Here is a 21,701-nt window from a genome sequence, read left to right on the forward strand (position 1 = left end):
ACCGTTTGTCTCAGTCTTTCTAACTGACTTTCTAGATATATATATACCATCCCTTGCCTCTCTTATTTTCTTACCATTTTTTTTTGTCTCGCTGTTTGTCTTAACAGCAGGAAATGGACCAGAGGCTACACTTTGAAGCAGCATCTTAGCAGCTTTATGCAACCAAGTAACCCAAAACTCAACATCAGTAGTTAAATCATCTGCTTCAACGTTTGCTAGATGTAAAGGCAAGTTGGTATTAAGGAGCTATCCAGTGAGCTAGCTGTCATGGAAGTATTTCCCCGACCCAGCGGTGAAATTCAGAGAAGAAACCCACAACAGGACTTCGAACTTATTCAGCGAGTGGGAAGCGGCACATATGGAGACGTGTACAAGGTATTTTGCTACTTTTTTCAAGCCACCGACACGAAAGGAACTAAGAGGGTCATTCTAATACATTTGCTCTGGGCCTTCCTGCTCAGTAACGTCTACAAATGTATATTATTAAATGAGGCACAATTAGTCCAGAGTTATTTGGATCAACAAAACAAGAGTAACATATGTTGTCTTATACCGATGTTCATACTGAATAATTTGCTTATTTATTAAATACATTAGAATAAGGACTAAATGATTCGACCAGTTAGACCGCTACTCACACACATGCAAATGATGACTTGGTGACCAATATGATCTGATGTGAGATAGGCAATGCAGCCTGTCTGCCATGCCCTCGCCTTACAAAGCAATCGCTGCTAGCTCCCCCCTCCCCAGACAGTTAACTGGTGGAATGCAGTGCCTGGTATTCTATCCGAGCACGCGAGCCCAGGACTGAGGCGGAGGGAAATAAGATCAGGCCTCTGTCTAAACATGCACCCGGCACGGGTGTGTTCAATGCTGTCCCAACAGTGGAAATAGTCTTTCTCCTCCTTGCTATGCAGATGGTGTTATTGCTACATTGTATTGCTTGTTTGTTGGGGGGGGGGGGGGGTCGATTCCCAAAATCTTAAGCATCAGAAATTGTCCACTTGCTCCCCCAAAGAAAAATGATCCTGCTTTGATGTCAGTCTTGATGATTGAGGAAATGAATTGAGCGCTGCAGGTTTCCCTTTTCTGTTCGGGGCAGTCACATGAGGTGTCTCCTGAGGAGCCAGCAGCCAGCACACCTGTTTCTCCTCCAGGGTGACTTCCTATGTTGGTACATGTCTCTTCTGTCCCACAGATCCGGAGGTATGCAGCATACTGGACCAGCCTCCAAACTCGAACTGAACTTTCAGCCGGCTGCGTTCAATATTTACACTAATCAAGTTGGGGGTTTATCACGCTTCACCTCACTTCAGATATCTGTGTGTGGCCCCGTCAAGACGAGCAAAGCTTTAAGCAAACATGAACTGCTTAGTAGGCCCATGACGTTATGTCGATTAGGCTGGTTAACAACCTCTTCTGGTTTGAGCAGATCCAGAGGCCCATGAGAGTCCTGTACAGTAGGGTTGTGTTTTGCTTGTCGTCGGGGCCCCAATGTTCAGCTGTGGGATCAGTGTTGCGTGTTTCGCTGAGTCATGACGGCAGTGACTGTGCAGAGAGGTGGACGAGGGCGAGGCTGATGGTTTATGGGTGACTAAGTCGTCCGGTCAGTCTGGTCACTTTCAGGGCTGAGGAGATGCGGCCCAGCATGGCCCTCCAGATGGAAGTATCTTCTTTTTTCTCTGGCTATGTTGCAGGTTTTTTATTTCTTTTCAACAATCCGGTTATAGTCACAATCCAGAGATTTATAACAGTCATTTGACTAACATAATTCATGTTTCAACGTTTTTAGTAGCTAGTATGAGTAGCCACAACTAAGCAACGTGACCCAGAATCTAGGTCTATGAAGGCCTATGTAAACAAATAACAAATATGCTGCCTGCCCAGTATCTACCTTTCCAACGGGTCTCGCATGTTGCTAACAGTGACTATTTGTTGACAAGGTGCTACAATTGATACAACATGAAACATGGCACCACAGTTGACATTTTACTTCTGTCAGGCACTCGTCGAAAGGAAGGGGTTTAAGTATTTTTTTTTTCCTGTGGCGATTGTCCTGCACCCCAGATTAACACCTCTCTCACCTCCCCTCCGTGGATTCAGTGTTGCTCAGTGTTTTTTCTCTGTTTTCAGGCTCGAAACATTCAAACAGGAGAGCTAGCTGCTGTGAAAATCATCAAGCTGGAGCCAGGTGAGTTATCTTGCCTTCAGAATAACAGTTTATTTTGATTGCACCTCTATGCTAGCGCAATGTCATTTGTGAGAATAGGAAACTCTGGTGGCAGATGTAAATTCCAGGATGGGGGAGGGGGACTCTTATGATGTTGGGGGGGGGGGGATTTCTGTCTTGCTCCGGACCAGCTTTTGACTTGATGCCCCAGTGACAGTGTTTATGAGATCCAGATTAGAGGGATTAAGGTTTTGGTCCTCCATTGGCCCAGACAAAGCACCGCAGATGGAACAGTCATTGAAGAACAGGTTTCTTTCGGGTGTGTTGTTTATCTTCTCCCCTGTGATGATAAGGAAGGGGGGGTTCTCGGATGTTTGAATGTGTCCTGCTCGGAGCCCATATACGTTGTAATAAACGTTCCCACTGGTCTTAGCGGTCCACTCCCATTACGCCTGCAGCTCCTTCCATCTGTCAGTGTTAGGAGCTGTAAGTCATCAGTCTAATATGGAAAAATTAAAGAAACCCATCACTGATCACATGAAGGATCTTCCACAACACACTTCAGGACACCCAGGGGATGAGTGTTGTTTGGTGTATGAAGCAAAACATGAGGATAATAGCATCAGTGAAGCACTGATGCTAATGCTGTTTGTTCTGTGGAGATGAGTGATGGGTCAGAGTGTAGAAGAGCCCAGGACTTCCTGCTTCAACAGGATTCTGTTCTGAGGTGTAAACACGTGCTCCAGTGGAACTAGACAGGTTAGACCAGGAGTGACGGGGGTGTGACTGCAGGAAAATGTTGTTCTGGTAGCTGGGAGTGGTGTGATCCTGGAATTCTCTGGGCACTAAGACAGAACTTAGACAATCTGTTGTGTCATTCCGGTGTTGTGATGTGTCCCATGGCTGAAAAGTATGACTTGTTTTATTTTGATTGATTAACAGAACTTACAGTATGATTAAAATATATATAAATACATATATATATATATATATGTGTGTGTGTGTATATAAGATTGACCCTCAGTATTAACTATAAATTAGAAATCGCACTGCATGAGATGCACATTTTTACAATGTCTTTTAAAAGATGTGGTTCTGTCTGCGTAGGGGAAGTGCTCATTCAGGGAGGAAGTGGCCTGATCTCGATGGTAGACATGTTGTCAAAGTCTCCTCTCAATAAGTCAAGCTGAAGTCATCGCAGTTCACATTTTTGTGGCTCCCGGTCCCATTGGCTGCATATCTGAGATGGCACAGCCAAAAGCTCATCGCTACGGAAACAATACATATGCAGACAGTGGTTGTCAAGGCATGCACTGGGATGGCCTGTGCCTCTAATTGACCCCCTCAAAGCTTATTACCATACTGTATAGGGCATCCAGATGGCATATTTGAGTTTTTATTTAGGACTTCCTTGGAAATGTCTCAAGAGAGAGCTGTATCCTCATTTGTAGAGAAGTGACTGGTGTCTATAGACTGGGATGGACAGACTTGACAGATAGCCAGGTTGGCCCTGAGCATGCAGCTAGTTGGCAGGACCTCGCGGCGGCTACCAGGAACGGACCAGGGAACCAACGTAAAGAGGATTTAAAGCTGGAGTTAAATCGAGCTCCACCAGGTGATATCAAGCGAGCTATTTTCAGCTGGCACATTAACGTAGCTCTCCCTAGCTATCTTTGACCCGGCCACACATCCTACACACAGCTCCACCTTTCTGTCAACGTGTTTAGTGTATGTATGTGGACAGCAGGATGGTATATGCAGACTGACCCTGCGGGAGGTTGCTCCACATGGTTCCCCAGACTCCCAGGTCACCTAACCCTCACCCAGACAGCCTGGAGCTGCTGCCGCAGACAAGGGGGCTCCACTGGGGGAGGAGCCCGGAGCCCCTGTGGTCCTCCTCTCCCTCCAGGACACTCTCCAGAGCCTGGAGCTTTCCTCCTCTCCCTCCAGGACACTCTCCAGAGCCTGGAGCTTTCCTCCTCTCCCTCCAGGACACTCTCCAGAGCCTGGAGCTTTCCTCCTCTCCCTCCAGGACACTCTCCAGAGCCTGGAGCTTTCCTCCTCTCCCTCCAGGACACTCTCCAGAGCCTGGAGCTTTCCTCCTCTCCCTCCAGGACACTCTCCAGAGCCTGGAGCTTTCCTCCTCTCCCTCCAGGACACTCTCCAGAGCCTGGAGCTTTCCTCCTCTCCCTCCAGGACACTCTCCAGAGCCTGGAGCTTTCCTCCTCTCCCTCCAGGACACTCTCCAGAGCCTGGAGCTTTCCTCCTCTCCCTCCAGGACACTCTCCAGAGCCTGGAGCTTTCCTCCTCTCCCTCCAGGACACTCTCCAGAGCCTGGAGCTTTCCTCCTCTCCCTCCAGGACACTCTCCAGAGCCTGGAGCTTTCCTCCTCTCCCTCCAGGACACTCTCCAGAGCCTGGAGCTTTCCTCCTCTCCCTCCAGGACACTCTCCAGAGCCTGGAGCTTTCCTCCTCTCCCTCCAGGACACTCTCCAGAGCCTGGAGCTTTCCTCCTCTCCCTCCAGGACACTCTCCAGAGCCTGGAGCTTTCCTCCTCTCCCTCCAGGACACTCTCCAGAGCCTGGAGCTTTCCTCCTCTCCCTCCAGGACACTCTCCAGAGCCTGGAGCTTTCCTCCTCTCCCTCCAGGACACTCTCCAGAGCCTGGAGCTTTCCTCCTCTCCCTCCAGGACACTCTCCAGAGCCTGGAGCTTTCCTCCTCTCCCTCCAGGACACTCTCCAGAGCCTGGAGCTTTCCTCCTCTCCCTCCAGGACACTCTCCAGAGCCTGGAGCTTTCCTCCTCTCCCTCCAGGACACTCTCCAGAGCCTGGAGCTTTCCTCCTCTCCCTCCAGGACACTCTCCAGAGCCTGGAGCTTTCCTCCTCTCCCTCCAGGACACTCTCCAGAGCCTGGAGCTTTCCTCCTCTCCCTCCAGGACACTCTCCAGAGCCTGGAGCTTTCCTCCTCTCCCTCCAGGACACTCTCCAGAGCCTGGAGCTTTCCTCCTCTCCCTCCAGGACACTCTCCAGAGCCTGGAGCTTTCCTCCTCTCCCTCCAGGACACTCTCCAGAGCCTGGAGCTTTCCTCCTCTCCCTCCAGGACACTCTCCAGAGCCTGGAGCTTTCCTCCTCTCCCTCCAGGACACTCTCCAGAGCCTGGAGCTTTCCTCCTCTCCCTCCAGGACACTCTCCAGAGCCTGGAGCTTTCCTCCTCTCCCTCCAGGACACTCTCCAGAGCCTGGAGCTTTCCTCCTCTCCCTCCAGGACACTCTCCAGAGCCTGGAGCTTTCCTCCTCTCCCTCCAGGACACTCTCCAGAGCCTGGAGCTTTCCTCCTCTCCCTCCAGGACACTCTCCAGAGCCTGGAGCTTTCCTCCTCTCCCTCCAGGACACTCTCCAGAGCCTGGAGCTTTCCTCCTCTCCCTCCAGGACACTCTCCAGAGCCTGGAGCTTTCCTCCTCTCCCTCCAGGACACTCTCCAGAGCCTGGAGCTTTCCTCCTCTCCCTCCAGGACACTCTCCAGAGCCTGGAGCTTTCCTCCTCTCCCTCCAGGACACTCTCCAGAGCCTGGAGCTTTCCTCCTCTCCCTCCAGGACACTCTCCAGAGCCTGGAGCTTTCCTCCTCTCCCTCCAGGACACTCTCCAGAGCCTGGAGCTTTCCTCCTCTCCCTCCAGGACACTCTCCAGAGCCTGGAGCTTTCCTCCTCTCCCTCCAGGACACTCTCCAGAGCCTGGAGCTTTCCTCCTCTCCCTCCAGGACACTCTCCAGAGCCTGGAGCTTTCCTCCTCTCCCTCCAGGACACTCTCCAGAGCCTGGAGCTTTCCTCCTCTCCCTCCAGGACACTCTCCAGAGCCTGGAGCTTTCCTCCTCTTGTTTGGTTCCGGCGCTCCTAAAAGGGAACATTGCAATGAATCACGGAGCTAGTCTTCAGTCAGCTCCGAGTCTGCTCGACTGTTGATGCGAGCGTAGACCAGATCAGCTGTCTGAACACCATAACAGAGTCTGCTCTCTGAGAGAGGAGGGATGAGGGGCAGGCACGTCCTGTTGGGCCTCAGACCAGCGTGTTAATGTGTTCCAGTCAGTCGGGCCCGTGTCGCACTGTCGAATTGGGAGCAGATGGTCTCGCATAGTTCAGCCCTTTATTTCCTAGCGATAGAGGAAGCATTGACGTGTCCAACCGACAGAGCCCAGCCAGAAGCTAACTTCTGCATGCTGATATTTATCGATTGCTGCTGCCGCGGAACTTGAGGTGCAGCCAACTGGAGTGGAATATGGGCTCTGTAGAGTGCGCGGTGTTGCTTATTGCATCCTGCCTGCCAGACGAGGCTGTGGTTTTCAGCTCGGCCAAACAAAGTGAAATACTGAGTTTTTCTAGAATTCTCCTGTGTGTTTGCGTGGGGGAGAGATGTGCTATAAACTTTCCCTTCACGTGCAGTGTGCCATTTAGAACTACTGCTATCTGAGCTGCTCACTTCAGAAATGAAAATAGGAGTGTGTGTGATGGGGGAATGTGTGTGTGTGTTCACACAAGTTTGTGGTGTGTGTTTGATTTCTCTCTCTCTCTGCTTCTAGGGGACGACTTCTCCATTATACAGCAGGAAATCTTCATGGTGAAAGAATGCATGCACCAAAACATCGTGGCCTACTTTGGAAGCTACCTCTGGTAAGGGCCAAGTCTGAATACCAGCAGTTTTGTGTGAGCGAGAGAGATTTGACATTGGATTTTTCCAGAAAGTCCCTCTGAAAGGCATTGCAGAAAGTCCAAACCCCTTTCCACCACCTCTGCCTGCAACATTCATATACTCTCATTGAGCCCCGCAGCATCTCTTAAAGTGTTGATTTCTTAAACCACAGTGAGAGGTGTAGACTGGGCTAGAAATGAGGCCAGAACGCAGTGTTTTTCCTGTTGTGATGCTCTGTGTGTGTGTGTGTGTGTGTGTGTGTGTGTGTGTGTGTGTGTGTGTGTGTGTGTTGGGGCTGGTTTCTCAGAGAGATCCAGCCCTGTAGGTCTCCCCCTGTCTAGGACCTCCGGCAGGTTTACCAGAAATCAAAGCCTTGATGTGTTTTATGTAGCCATTAGTATAGAGAGACGTGTTTCATCACAGCATGTCAGGCTCGACTAGGAGCTTCAGAAATTAAAGTCACATGGTGTTAACAGCTTTTACTCACCTGGGGAGTGTGTGTGTGTGGGGGGGGGGGGGGGGGGTGTACAAAACGGAAAAAAATACAAATACACTGAAAACAAAATGGAACAAAGGAATGGCTTTTACGTACAGAGTCGGCAGCACCCTCTCAGGCTCAGTCCAGGGAGACTCCTCTGGTCTAACCGTCTCCCCTCTCCCCCTCCAGCCGGGAGAAGCTGTGGATCTGCATGGAGTACTGTGGAGGAGGGTCCCTCCAGGACATCTACCACGGTGAGCTCCTATCTGCCTCGGGTCTTACGGGCCAGTCAGCACGCAAAAACAATCCGGGTTATTGTTGTTGACATTCCTGAAGGTTTCTCCCGTTGGGATTTGCTGCTGGCGTAGATCCCGCTGCAAGCTAACATGACCTTTACCCCTGGCTGCATGAACTCGGATGACTTGCATGTCTCCCGTCTTCTGAATCTCTCCCTTCTTGTCTCTCTGTGTTCAAGTGACGGGCCCCCTTTCCGAGCAGCAGATAGCCTACGTCTGCAGGGAAACTCTGCAGGTAACACTTAACTCCTCCTCAACCAGGTTGACATTACAGTACATTCATTTCATTGAGCAACAGCCACCAGGCTTGGTGCAACCATAGTTTACAATGCAAAAATCACATCACGTCGCAACTGCAATGTGTCAAAGTACAGTGCAACAGTCACATCCCAACTACAGTATTACATGGTACAGTACAACAATCACATCTCAACTATTATTATAGTATTACATAGTACAGTGTAGCATATATCATCTACTGTACTGTCCTCGATGTGTCTGCAATTTCAACCCTAAACACTCAACCCATCATTGTGTTTCCCAGGGTCTTGGATACCTGCACTCCAAGGGCAAGATGCACCGCGACATCAAGGTAACCGTGCCCCGCTCCATCCTGAACCTTCTGAGTCTAGCGAGGCGGTCAAGCCAGCTAGCGTGTGAACCATAGGAAAGAGAGAGGGAGAGAGAGCGAGCAAGGAAGCACGTGACCCGCGTGGTCACCGCCAGCGGTTTCCAGATCCCTGCGCTAGCTCCCCCCCCCCCCCCCCCCCCCTCGCTTGCCCCTCTGCCGGGTTATCACAGCAGGGCAGGGCCTGGCTCTGCTTAACTCCACACACACACACACCCCCACACACACCCACACACAGCACTTCCTGTTTCCTCGGCCCCGGGGCTCCAGGATGCCTGGCGACAGGCCTGTCAATCACAAACACCACTCTCTTTCTCTCTCTCTCTGAGGCAGCCCACAGCCAGGGTACCTGCTAGAGGACCCCAGGCAGCTATAGCAGTCCTTCAGTGGGTCTAGATCACTGCTGGTGGAAATGTATTTCACTGTTGTTATGGTCATTTTGGATGAACCAGGAAGGGCTTATTGAGATTTGAAAATCTCTTTTGAAAAAAAATATTTATATATATTTTAGTAGCATAGCGAGGACATTCATTTAAACATGCTTAGTAAAAAATAAATATATATATATATCTTAGCAGCATAGCGAGGACATGCTTAGTTGTCAGTGGAGAGGATTTGAGAGCAATGCTCTTATGGCAGTGCAGAAGTGAGAATGGTTGAGTTATACCTTCCTGTCCTGTCTGTGTCCGCAGGGGGCCAACATCTTGCTGTCAGACAACGGCGACGTGAAGCTCGGTGAGCCTGTTCTGCTGCGTCATGACTGGAGTCAGAGGCTCTCTGGAGTCAGGCTCTCTCAAGCCTATGGCTGTCTGCCCTCCGTGAGTTACCTAATCTGAATAGACCTGTCACTCTTTTTTGCAGCTGACTTTGGAGTCGCAGCCAAAATCACCGCCACCATCGCCAAGAGGAAGTCCTTTATCGGGACACCTTATTGGTGAGTCTTTGTCCGTGTCTCAGAAACGAGCCAATCAGCATGTGAAAAGGGGTATTGTGGCCCTGCTGCTGTTGAGGAAATGGCTGCTTTTCTTGTTCGGGTTCATGCTTGGCATATTCCTGGCTGGGGCATATTCCTGGCTTGTAGTCATAGCAAACCCGTTTAGTCTCTGTTTAAAGTGAACTCTTTATATGAGCTCTGCCTATTTAAAATACTTGCAATTTGTCTATATGTTAGGTTATACCTCTTGCAAAAGGTTTTTCTCTTTACAGCCTCATAGCAGTTAGTTCTGGATTATGTACAACCTCCATAAAGACTTCCTGTATGTACAGTGCGTGCTTGTGTTTTTTGCGTGTGTGCAGGATGGCACCGGAGGTGGCGGCCGTGGAGAAGAATGGAGGCTACAACCAGCTGTGTGACATCTGGGCGGTGGGCATCACCTCCATCGAGCTGGCCGAGCTGCAGCCCCCCATGTTTGACCTCCACCCTATGAGGTACCTCCTCGCCTCCTCCCATGTTCCACTTCCACCCAATCGGGTCAGGGGGTTCTCATGTTGTCGTGTGTGGAAACGAGGGGGGTCTCATGTGGTCGTGGGTTGGAAACGAGGGGGGTCTCATGCCGTGTGTAAACGGGGGTGTTTCGTGTCGCCGCAGGGCCCTGTTTCTAATGTCCAAGAGCAGCTTCCAGCCTCCCAGGCTAAAGGACCGAACCAAGTGGTGAGTCTCCCCTCTTGACAGCACTGTGTTCATGTTGCGTTAAAGATGGAGGGTCCTCACCAGACACGGTGGACGAACATGAAAGTCTGCCGGCGCCGCAATGACCCTTCACCCCGTCTCCCCAGGTCGACCGCTTTCCAAAACTTCGTCAAAGTGTCTCTGACCAAGAACCCGAAGAAAAGGCCCACGGCAGAGAAGCTCCTCTCGGTAATCCACGTTGTTCCTCGGTTTGGAGGACGAACCAGACAGGAACGTGGCTTCCTGTTTGTTCGTCGCACCGAATAATACATTCTGTGACGTCACAGGGACAAGAGGAATGTGTCAGCGATGTTGTCCAGATTACTTTGATTAATGAGACGAGGGTTAATTACTGTATTTTAAACTATAGAATGACTGTAATTAGACTGGCCCAGTGAGCCCTCCCAGGAGATGGGAGTCTGGCAGATGGTTCGGATGTGTAGTAGTCTTTCTCGCAATTGACTGCACCCATGATCTTGGTTGACGTTGTCGTTTTCATGTTTGAACTGTTTCTGGTCAAACCCAGGCTGTTCCTTGACTCTGACCACCCCGATAACGACTCAGTTTGGATCCATGATTTCCTGCTGTACTTTCTACATGTATTTCTGTTTGCTGTGTTGCTTTTGGATAAAAATGTCCCAATACGCGGAATGAAATGTGACGTGCGTGTGTTTGTGATGTGGCTGGGTTGCAGCATGTCTACGTGGGCCAGACGGGTCTGACCAGGAGGCTGGCGGTGGAGCTTCTGGACAAGATGAACAACCCCGACAACAGCCAGCACTTCAGTGAGGTGGACGACGACGACCTGGAGGTACTGCCCTGGCCACTCGTGCCCCTAAGGGGGGGTGGGCGCTGGTGCCCCTGAGAGGGGGGGTCGCTCGTGCCCCTGAGAGGGGGCAGCTTGTGCCCCTTAGGGGGGGGGGGCGCACGCTTGCTCTGTGTCGAGGGCCGACCGGCCTGTCTGAGGAGACGTCCTGGTCCCTGGGAGGGGCTCTCTACTGCGGCCTGCAGCGCGTCACCTTATTTTCCCCTTTAGCTTTAGATCAGTTTTCTAGTGCAGATGAAAGTTAGTCAAATATCCCCCGTTTCTTTTCTCTCTTTTTATGTTTGCCCCGCGTTGTCTGACCCAGTTTCTGTTTGCCCTCATTTTCTCAACCGATAACTTTTCCTCCTCGTTCTAACTTTCTTTCTCTCTCTCTCTCTCCGACCATCCCTCCCTGCCTCTTTCCTTCCCTTCTCTCTGCCTCTCCCCCTCTCTCTCTCTTTCCCTTCTGTCCTCCTCTCTCCCTCCCTCCATTGCTCTGTCTCCTTCCCTCCCTCGCGCTCTCTCTACCCCTATATTAGTATTCCTGCTGGTATGAACATCTCACTTGTGTGCAGGCCAAATACATGGTCCCAGTGTCTTTAGAAGACCATTGTGCCCGTGTCCCCTGACGCAACCCCGCTCCAGCACAGCAGCAGCCCTGGCCTGAGCAGAACAGACAACAGCAGCACACAGTCCACACCAACATGACGTGACACACACGCTTGGTTCAGCCGGAACGCCGCTCTGCGGAGCCGTGCTCTGCTGTATGAGCCGTGAGGACTGAGAGTTCCCCATGGTTACAGGGTTTTAGCGCTCCTGGATAGCTTTTCACCGTCGGACAGATTAACGCTTTTATGACCCAGCTTCTCTCCCAGCTACTGGTTTTATGACCCGACGACATGGCCGTTGCTGTAATCATTGGAGTTATGTCTCCGTTTTCCCGCGCTGATTATGTTCCCGCTGTGTTCCTCCCCAGCCCCTGTCTGCAGTGAGACACACCATCCGCTCCACCAACAAGCAGGCCCGGTCGGAGAGGACGCGGTCTGAGATCAACTGTGAGTGACCGGCCCGGCCCATCATCACACCGCTTTAGACAAGCCCCCCCCCCCCCATTGAGCGTCCCAGCTGTCAGTCGGTGCTGTAAGACGGGCTGTGTCTCTCTGAGGCGGCCGGGGTGATCCTGCTAATCCTGGAGGGTGGCACAGGGCCAGGCCGCAGCATGGGAGCACGCTGTAAAAATAGCCTGAGATTCACGGAAGGGGAAAGTGGCTGGAGATCTGTGTGTGTGTGTGATTGTGTGATTGGGGCGTGTGTGTAATGGGCGTTTCTTGGATTTGGACGTGTGTGATTAAGGCATTTGCGTGTGTCGTCTAGAAAAGAGACACTTTTACTGCTTTCCTGTTTGTAGAAAACCCACCATTTTCGAGAAGACGCAATGTACTGTGACGCCAGAGTGTGTTTGTCTAGTAGCAGAATGGCTAAGGTGTGTGTGTGTTTGTGTTATGTTCTGTAGCAGCAGCAACCCAATGTCCTGTCTGTTCTCCTTGTCCCTGGGGGAGTGTCTGTTTGCTGTCGTTTGAACGAGCAGTGAAATGTAGCAGTAGAATCCCAGTGTGTGCAGGTTCCTTACCCGTCAGACCAGTCCCCAGAACATGCTCCCTGTCTCCAACATGTCTGGAGGTCTCCAACATGTCTGGAGGTCTCTTAACACGGTGACTGTATCTCCCCCTGAAGTCCACAGTCCCCCAGGCCAAGCAAGCCCGTGTCCCAGCCCTGGCCCCGCCCAGGACAAAGGGGACCCAGGTCAGTGACAGAGTAGTGAGCTAGCCGTTCAACTGCATGTGACAGTTTCCCGTCAGTCTAACTTGAGTCTTAAATCAGGGTTCTAAAACCCTAGTTTCTAAAGAAAGTAATCCCAATCCGAATTGAGGATTAATAAAAAAAAAAAAAAAAAATATATATATATATATATATATATATATATATGTGAAACCTAAAAACCACTGTGATATATGAAATGGAAATCTATAAATGTATTTCTAGGTCCTCGACACAGTGTGATGCTAGTGTAGTGTGAGTGTTGACATACCAAGCTGTTGATGGTGAAACGGAAAGGAAGGGGGTGCAGTGTGAGATGAGTGGATTCTCAGAAAGCCGGCCGTGTCCCTGTCCTCGACAGTTCTGCAGTAGAGTCTCTGCTGGTTTCAGTGTGGTGGTGTTCTGCAGTAGAGTCTCTGCTGGTTTCAGTGTGGTGGTGTTCTGCAGTAGAGTCTCTGCTGGTTTCAGTGTGGTGGTGTTCTGCAGTAGTCTCTGCTGGTTTCAGTGTGGTGGTGTTCTGCAGTAGAGTCTCTGCTGGTTTCAGTGTGGTGGTGTTCTGCAGTAGAGTCTCTGCTGGTTTCAGTGTGGTGGTGTTCTGCAGTAGAGTCTCTGCTGGTTTCAGTGTGGTGGTGTTCTGCAGTAGAGTCTCTGGTGGCTTCAGTGTGGTGGTGTTCTGCAGTAGAGTCTCTGCTGGTTTCAGTGTGGTGGTGTTCTGCAGTAGAGTCTCTGCTGTACAGTCACGTACAGGACGGCTAGGAATGTGAAAAGAACCATTACAACGACCAAGTTCTGCAATTCCCCCTACCACACACACACACACACTTAAGCCCAATTTATACTTGGGTCGCCGACACTTTTGAAATGGTCGCCGACAGAAATGAGGTCATGGGTCGACACTTTTAACGGTCGCTCTCTCGCTAACAGCAATACTGTTAATAATTCCTCCTCCTCTAAATCCAATTCCTCCTCCACTGACATGCTCTCTGTTCATCCTCCAAACCCTCCCTCTCCCCGATCGATCGCCTACAGAGCGTTAGCAATGTAACGGTCAAATCATTCAGTTGACGTCGTCGGCCTACGTCGGTACGTCGAGTGTCACGCGGACGTTGAGCACAGGCGACTGTTAGCCCAAGTAGAAATGCAGCAGCCTGAGAGACACTGTTGTTGTCGGCGACCATTTCAAAAGTGTCTGCGACGTAAGTATAAATTAAGCTTTACTCCTCTATTTCTACACTAGAAACTTGACGACAAGCGCATTGTTATCATTCCTTTTGCATCATGTCACCTCCAATTTACTGGATAAGGAATTATGAAATATGCATATTCTCAGATAAGTTCTTCATTTCTTTTAATATGAACCTTTGCTTGCTTTGGTATCGTATGATAAGTGACGAGGGACTGTACAAACTCACAAGAGCATGTGACCGAGAAGGTCATGTTTACACTGATCCAGTCCAAACTCCCCTTGAGAGATTAGGCAATTCATACAGTTCAGGTGTGGCCTGACGTCACTCCTCCAGTGTGCTCATGGGTGCGCTGGATTTAACCCTGGGTGCGCACCAGTGTGGGCTGCATAGCTGTAACAGGTGCTGAGTCACTGAGCCTGAGGGAGTCGCATCACGATGAGAGGAGCGATGGGGATGGAAAACCCAAGGTTGGAGTGTAGTTAATCCCCTGAAGTGCATTGCGAAGTCACTTTTACTGTGTCAGAGTTTGTGTTGCGTGAAGGTGTTTTCAAGGCTGTGCAGCAGTTCCTCAGCCCTGTGTTGGAGAATGGGGCCCTCTAGTGACGGCAGGGCGTACCTGTTTTCTAATGGCTCTTGTGTCGTTTCCAGTCGACAAGGTCCAGTTTGAAGCTCCTCTGAGGAAGGAAACGGAGGCTCACTCTGAAATGGTGAGATCATCTCACTTTCACATCAACATGTTTACTCATAATCATGTTATCTGCGTAGCTGGTCGTCCACCCTGACTCCTCCCGCCCGAAGGGGCGGAGCCAGCTCCCTGGGCCATTGTGATTAGTTGACGTGTGTTTGTGCCGCTCCGCAGGACGTGACCAAGGACAGTGACTTCCCCTCCCCCTGGGGGCCCTTCGCCGAGGGAGGCATCACTACCAGGTGAAGCCACGGCAACCGTTACCGTGGATACCAATCCTGCTTTCATTTTTACCTCCCAACTCCTGACTGCTGTCCCATCCTCAGGGATATGTTAGGAGAGGAGCATGGTCTATTGAACATGGACACCTCAGTGCATATGCTGAATCTGTAGAGAGAGTACTATGTACTAATTCCCCTGCTTATTCTAACTGACCAAAGCTAAACGGCCATCCATTCATGTTCACCATCTTAACTGCTGGAGGTGGTGTGTTTGTTCCGGTCAGACTAACCTGTGTCCTCCCTGCCGTGGTCCTGTCTCAGCATGACCCCTCGCGTGGTCGGAATGTGCTTAGTGATGGAGGTCTTCCCCTCTTCTTCACCATGTGCTTTGACTGTGCCCTTCTTTTTGTTTCCCCCCTCCTCCTCCTCCTCGTGGCTCTCTCCTGTCCTCTCAAGGAGCCTTCTCAAAAGCGTTGAGGAGGAGTTGTTTCAACGGTAACTTCACGCTGTGTGTCTCGTGGCGTGCCGTCAGCTCCTCTCCTCCACTGGTGTGTGTGTGTGTGTGTGCGTGTGTGCGTGTGTGCGTGTGTGCGTGTGTGCGTGTGTGCGTGTGTGCGTGTGTGCGTGTGTGCGCGTGTGCGCGTGTGCGCGTGTGCGCGTGTGCGCGTGTGTGTCAGGCCATCCTTAGCCCTGTGTGCGGTGGTGTGTGCGCCGTGCTCCATAACCACGCCCCATAACCACACCCCCTCCCTCCCTACCATACCTAGTTTGTAATGGGAGGGCCGGGTGTAGCTCAGTGGTATTTGACGTGTATTTACATCCTCTAATAAATCTAGATCAAGAGGTCATAGGTTCGAAATCCCTGTCCCCCTATATATCTTTTGGGGTTAAGCTTCTGCTTAATAAAAACATTTATTATTCCAATGTTTTTTTTTTTATGTATAATTTATTTACCGTAGCTGGCTGGTTATTGCTGGTAGTCAGAACAAGCAAGATCGTTTAACTGTGAAGTTAATGTTGCCACACATAAAATGACCCGTTTATGGGAAAGCGTTAACACGCTTGGATAGGACCGTTGTTCTCATACAGCCGACGAGCTCGATCATGCTGAGCCAGGGAGTCCTCCTGGTTGGAATGTCCGCCGCCTGTTCTCCTCGAGGCTGGCGGTGTTCTCGCTGAGCTCCTCAGATCCCTGCAGCTTGCTTCCCACTCTGATGTCATCTAGTCTCGCCTCTGCTTGGCCATGTCTGTTCCCAGCAGCAACCCTAGAAATACCATCACAGTCTCTCTCCTGTCTCTCTCACTCTCTCTCACTCACTCACTGTGGTATTTCAGCTGTGCTACCTGTAGTTACTTCTATGGTCAGGCACACCAGGTCGGATGTGGGCCATTGTTCATCAATCATCAATTCCTTTCCTCTAGTCCCTGACACTGTACTCCTGTCAGGGTAGGAAGTACTTCACAACCCCCCCCCCCCCCTTTTTCCACACTACCCCTGTCCTCCCCTCTGACTCCTGCCTCTCTGTCCCCCAGTGGTCACGTCACCCACCTGGAGGATGCCTTCGAGGACATAGAGCTGTAAGAAGCACTGACCCTCCACACTCACCATATCCCCCCATCCCTCCCACCCCCAGCCCTGACACTCAATGTTCTCCCTCTGCTTTCAGGTCTACCCTCAAACAAGGAGTCCCTCCTCCCCTGCCCCCCAAGGTGAGGACAGTTTGAGTCGAGTTGTAGTAGAACTATCGTAGAGTACAGTAGAATGCAGGAGAGTTGTAGTAGAACTATCGTAGAGTACAGTAGAATGCAGGAGAGTTGTAGTAGAACTATCGTAGAGTACAGTAGAATGCAGGAGAGTTGGTGTTGAGTCGTAGTAGAACTAGACTGGTGCTTTATTCATGTAATTGAAACAGTTTGTGTTAGTCCAAGGTGCTCCCTGTGAGCATGGAGCCATGTTAACCCCGGTCTCTCCCTCCCTTCCTCTCTCTCACCCCCCCAGCCCCGGCTGAGCAGCTCGTCAGAGGAGGTGGGCCTCCACGAGGAGCGGAGCCTGACCGTGCGCAGGTTCCCCGCTGCGGAGGGCAGCCCGGGCCCACGGCGCCAGAGCAGCCCGGAGCAGGGCAACAAGGCGGAGCACGCCGCCCCCGACTTCCTGTCCGCCAGCGTCAGCAGCCCCGGGAGGCTGTCTCGCGCCTCTGACCCAGGTAACACACACTCAGAACACGCACACATACACACACACACACACTCATAGACATGCACGCACACACACACACACACACAAACAGTCCAGTGAGCCTAGCTGGCCCAGTATGTCACTTGTCACGTCAGGTTCCTAACCGTCTTGATTGCACGGTTTATGTTGGGGTCGCTTTGTCTAAATTAGAAACCATTTTGTCTTTCCAAGCTCTCAGCCAGTCAAAATGTAAAGGTAAGGATGGGTGGCTTTATGTAACCATATCTATATACTGTATCTCTAGGTTAATACAGGCTCCACATTGTGTGATGTCATTGTGTCGTATGTTGTTGAGATGGGTCATCGTTATGGTTTTGTTTTGCTGTGGTTCTGTCTCGATGACTGGACACAACCTAACCCCTCCTCCTCCTCCTCCTCTCTGTGTGAACAGAGGACTCTGACAGCAGTGGTAATGGAGACAGTCCCAAGCCCACCCCCAACCATCCCCACCCCAGGGAGAAGAAGGACTACCCCGTACGTCTGCCTCACCTCCCACCGCGCGCATCACGTCTGCCTCACCTCCCACCGCGCGCATCACGTCTGCCTCACCTCCCACCGCGCGCATCACGTCTGCGCGGGGCCCTTTCCAACCCCCTGACATCACTGGGGCTCACGCAGTCTAGGAGCTTTGACTTACCGCTACCATCCATCTCGCTATACATCTCATCTGATCTCTCTAGTTTTTCCTCAAGCATAACAGAAGGGATTGTGTAGGAAGGAAGGATATTTGCAAGTGTGCACGGTTTTATTTGTGGTTTGGTCATGCAAAGTTTCCGTTTAGTTAGTCTCCAAGCCACTGACTGATACTGGGCCTGAGAAAGATTATTCCCCTCCTATTGGATTGAGACCATGCTAGTTGAAGAGGGGGCGCTGAGCAGTATACAATGACCTCATGACACAGGCTTGTGTTGCTTTCAGGGTTAACCACTGTAGTTCAGCTGGCCAACAGCCCTGAGGGAGACTCAGACCAACTGAATCGTTTCTGGCCCATCTCTGTGTCTTGCATCTTACTGGAGTTTGTTTTTCCCCCTCCAGAAACCTGCCATCAACGGCCTGCCTCCCACCCCTAAAGTCCTGGTGAGTCGACCTCAGCCTGGCGGCTGCCCCCTCCAGCATTCCTGCTGGATCGCTTTCCACTGAACACCCGTCATTAAACTCTCTCTGACCTGCAGTTCCAATACCCAAACCCTGGTCCCATGGTTACTGTGGTGTACGATGATCGGGCCCCTAGCCTGGGTTCAGTAAACATGCCTGGTGTCGACACAGGAAGTGCTCTGAGCGCGGCGGTTCTGCGGCGCGAGCTGAACTCTCTCCTCTCTCTAGATGGGGGCCTGCTTCTCCAAAGTGTTTGACGGCTGCCCGCTGAAAATCAACTGCGCCACATCATGGATTCACCCAGATACCAAAGGTAACCTCAGGCACATCTAACTCGTGTTAGTTTGGATTGTTTGGTGTTAAATCCTAGGGGTTCAATTCTTTTGAAGAAATGTGTCCGATGAGTGCCTTTTCGAGACCGTACCACAGGGAGGGGTGGAGAATGGTAATTGGCTGTGTTCATGTGTCATGTCAAGCCTTTCGTGAAACCCCATAAAGGAAAATAATTTTTTTAACAGAAAGCTTTTTGTATATAATAAGGGGCATAAAAGGAAAATACAAGGCTGATGGGGTGTACAGCTACTTTTTAACGTTAAGCACAAAAGTACCCTCTTCTTCTTGTTGTGGTTATATTTAGACCAGTATCTGATTTTCGGGACTGAAGATGGCATCTACACCCTGAACCTGAACGAGCTTCACGAAGCGACGATGGAACAGGTGGGACCCCCCCCCCCATCTCCTGAGGACCGGGCGAGATGTCGCGTCATCCTTTCTCCACCATTTAAACAGCACTTAGCGGCTGTTCCACCTCTAGGAGTCTGACTGATTGTCCTTGTGTTTAACTTTCAGCTTTTTCCAAGGAAGTGCACCTGGCTCTACATCATCAACAACAACCTGATGTCACTGTCAGGTGAGGGGGGGGACACCTGATGTCACTGTCAGGTGAGGGGGGACGACACACACCTGATGTCACTGTCAGGTGAGGGGGGACGACACACACCTGATGTCACTGTCAGGTGAGGGGGGACGACACACACCTGATGTCACTGTCAGGTGAGGGGGGACGACACACACCTGATGTCACTGTCAGGTGAGGGGGGACGACACACACCTGATGTCACTGTCAGGTGAGGGGGGACGACACACACCTGATGTCACTGTCAGGTGAGGGGGGACGACACTCCCAGCAGCGTCTCTGTCGCCCCACCAGCACCGGCTGCTTTGTTGCTCGCTGGTATCTGATTGGTTCTGAGGACGGTACAATTACCTGGTATCTGCAGCTTGTGAACAGCAGTTAGTTTGAAAGCTATTGAAAGGGCTCAGATGTGTGACATCTGACTTTACAGCCCGCTCCTACACAGCCAAATCTGTTATTTTTCAGTTGACACCTGGGGCCTGTTCCATAAAGCGAGTTTACCGAATAAGCCAGACTTATGTCAGTTAGTCAGACTCATTTCTAGTTCATTCGGTTCCATAAAGCTAGCTCAACGTAGTTCGAACTCAGTTACTATGGTAACTTATGCTTCGAAACTAGCCTGGTCCGGGGCAGGCTAATTGTCAGGCTTGGACCGTGTTGTTGCTTAACCAGACGTTACTGTAACACTGACCCAACGGGAAAACGATGATTTACCACTGACATTCTCATTTTCTTATTCTCATCAGTTCAATATGTAGGCTACATTTATAGAAAATCAACTTAAATGGCCTACATAGGCTACGACATTTAGCCTAATGCATTAAACAATGATGAACAATGATTTGATACACACCATAGCCACGGTAAACGTAGGGTTAAACTACATATGGTAGTTTGTGATGTTTAGGCATCAGGCATAGGCCTATATCTCAATCTAAATGATCCGAGTATAATTATCATAGCTATAGAATTGTTAACAGTAGCCTACAATTGCAAAACTAACCTAAATCCATACATCTATCCTCCATTTTCCCGACACAAAAACCATGTTAAAAAGTTAGGCTACGGGATAATGTATTGGTTAATAGTAGGCTATTTATTTAAAACAATGTCAAAAAAGTCAATTTAGATGTGTTTAGAGGGTGTCTGTTTTTTAATCAACGAAGTAACTAAAAGTCTAAAAAAGGACCTCGACCTACGTAGCCTATCGTTCACTTCAATCATGGCGTGTCGTTTCATTTTGATGAAGCGGTGGATGAGGGAGCTGTCATAGTACAAGGCTTAAAGGGAACGTTCTTTCTGGAAGAAGTCACGTGGCCGTGTGCATTGCTTTTGCCGTGGTGGGTTGTATGATCCATGTTTTACCTCTCGGGCTGCTTAAGAATAGGGTGCACGCGCAATTAGCTTGACTACTTAAATCTGACTTGAATTAGTAGGAGTGCGTGAGCTGAAATTTGCCTTTATGGAACTGCTTTAGCCCCGCTTGACTAATTAAACTAATTCTAGTCAGGTTTGGGACTTTAAGTCAAACTTTTTTGAGCGGCCTTTATGGAACAGGCCTCTGGTTACACTAGCCAAGGACATTGATTGTTTTCAGACAGAATGAAAGGCCTTTTTGTAAGCAAATGATGTAGCTGTTTGATGGATTTGAGTCATAACTTGTAGTACAAATGGTGGTTGTCTTTTGTTGTTGTTGGTCTATGCTTCTGCTTTCGTGGCTTGTTTCCTGGCTCCAGCTTCCCCTCATCATCTGCGCTGAACGCGGGTCTGTCTGTGTGACGTCCACCCACAGACTTCTCGAGCCGAATAATCAATGCGTACCACTGTGTCACTCTTGGGTCTCACCTTTAGCTGTCTGCCACCCTGCGTATATTTAATCAGTCTTCTTCTCCTCTTCACTTGGCCACTCTCCCTGCTCCTCTCGTCTGGCTTGATTTGATATCCTACTAATGGCCTCACCAGAAGGTAATCATGCTTCCTTGTTCCATTCCTGTACCCTGGTCCTTGTTCCATGCCTGTTTCCTGTACCCTCTATCCTGTTTCCTGTACCCTCTATCCTGTTTCCTGTACCCTCTATCCTGTTTCCTGTACCTTCTACCCTGTTTCCTCTACCCTGTTTCCTCTACCCTTTTTCTTGTACCCTGTATCCTGGTCAATGTTCCGTACTTGTTCACTATTTCCTGACTCTGGGTCACGGCTAATCTTCCTATACATGCTGCTGATTCTACCAGATTGGGGCATTTAGAGGGAAAAAGAGAGACAGAGAGTATGTGGTATGTTTTAGGGGTCTCCGTTAGATAAGGTCTCCGTGTAGAGAGAGAGTCTGCTCTGATGTCATGTTTACACCCTGGCCACAGGGAAGACCTTCCAGCTCTACTCCCACAACCTCATAGGCCTGTTTGAGCAGCTGAAGAAGCCTGGCCTGGCGGCCCAGTTCCAGACCCACCGCTTCCCAGACAAGATCCTGCCCAGGTAAGAGAGTCTGGCCTGGGCCAGCAGGCTATGGCCTGGCCTAGTCTGGGTCCGGGTCCCTCCTACTGGAGGTCATCTGCGTCTTTACGACTGTGGACACAAGATGACTGTTTTTGTGTCCACAGGAGATTCGCCTTGACAACTAAGATCCCAGACACAAAGGGCTGCCACAAGTGCTGCATTGGTGAGTTTGTGTGTCCCCCGCCAGCTCTCTCTCTGTGCTCTGCTGCTGTTGTCTGTCAGCGCAGTGAGGCTCACGCAGGGCCGTCCAAACACACTTTAAGGTTAACTTGCTTACAGGAGAGCATCTCCCAGATAGTCCAACCATGAAACCGTCTTCTA

The 21,701-nt window shown here is 50.5% G+C and overlaps 1 protein-coding gene across 6 annotated transcripts in view; it reads left to right on the plus strand.

Annotated features, from left to right (window-relative positions):
* Positions 1-21,701, plus strand: part of map4k5 (mitogen-activated protein kinase kinase kinase kinase 5) — a 28,473-nt gene that overhangs the window by 1,070 nt on the left and 5,702 nt on the right. For 2 of the 6 annotated variants that reach the window (XM_062468638.1, XM_062468639.1), the window contains exons 2-28: positions 111-375; positions 2,137-2,194; positions 6,744-6,834; positions 7,521-7,585; positions 7,807-7,862; positions 8,172-8,219; positions 8,948-8,990; positions 9,117-9,189; positions 9,552-9,683; positions 9,844-9,906; positions 10,032-10,113; positions 10,619-10,735; positions 11,706-11,784; positions 12,464-12,532; positions 14,383-14,441; positions 14,594-14,661; positions 15,097-15,135; positions 16,174-16,218; positions 16,308-16,350; positions 16,640-16,844; positions 17,268-17,350; positions 17,912-17,953; positions 18,200-18,284; positions 18,609-18,688; positions 18,821-18,881; positions 21,245-21,359; positions 21,485-21,543. In XM_062468638.1, coding sequence (XP_062324622.1) covers positions 268-375; positions 2,137-2,194; positions 6,744-6,834; positions 7,521-7,585; positions 7,807-7,862; positions 8,172-8,219; positions 8,948-8,990; positions 9,117-9,189; positions 9,552-9,683; positions 9,844-9,906; positions 10,032-10,113; positions 10,619-10,735; positions 11,706-11,784; positions 12,464-12,532; positions 14,383-14,441; positions 14,594-14,661; positions 15,097-15,135; positions 16,174-16,218; positions 16,308-16,350; positions 16,640-16,844; positions 17,268-17,350; positions 17,912-17,953; positions 18,200-18,284; positions 18,609-18,688; positions 18,821-18,881; positions 21,245-21,359; positions 21,485-21,543 — 2,068 coding nt within the window. In that variant the 5' untranslated portion in view covers positions 111-267. Of the gene's footprint in view, positions 1-107; positions 376-2,136; positions 2,195-6,743; positions 6,835-7,520; positions 7,586-7,806; positions 7,863-8,171; positions 8,220-8,947; positions 8,991-9,116; positions 9,190-9,551; positions 9,684-9,843; positions 9,907-10,031; positions 10,114-10,618; positions 10,736-11,705; positions 11,785-12,463; positions 12,533-14,382; positions 14,442-14,593; positions 14,662-15,096; positions 15,136-16,173; positions 16,219-16,307; positions 16,351-16,639; positions 16,845-17,267; positions 17,351-17,911; positions 17,954-18,199; positions 18,285-18,608; positions 18,689-18,820; positions 18,882-21,244; positions 21,360-21,484; positions 21,544-21,701 lie in introns of all 6 variants that reach the window. The other 4 variants (XM_062468637.1, XM_062468640.1, XM_062468642.1 and 1 more) reach the window with 4 other exon arrangements.

Source organism: Osmerus eperlanus, chromosome 9 (assembly GCF_963692335.1).
Source record: "Osmerus eperlanus chromosome 9, fOsmEpe2.1, whole genome shotgun sequence".
In the NCBI taxonomy this organism is placed as follows: domain Eukaryota; kingdom Metazoa; phylum Chordata; class Actinopteri; order Osmeriformes; family Osmeridae; genus Osmerus; species Osmerus eperlanus.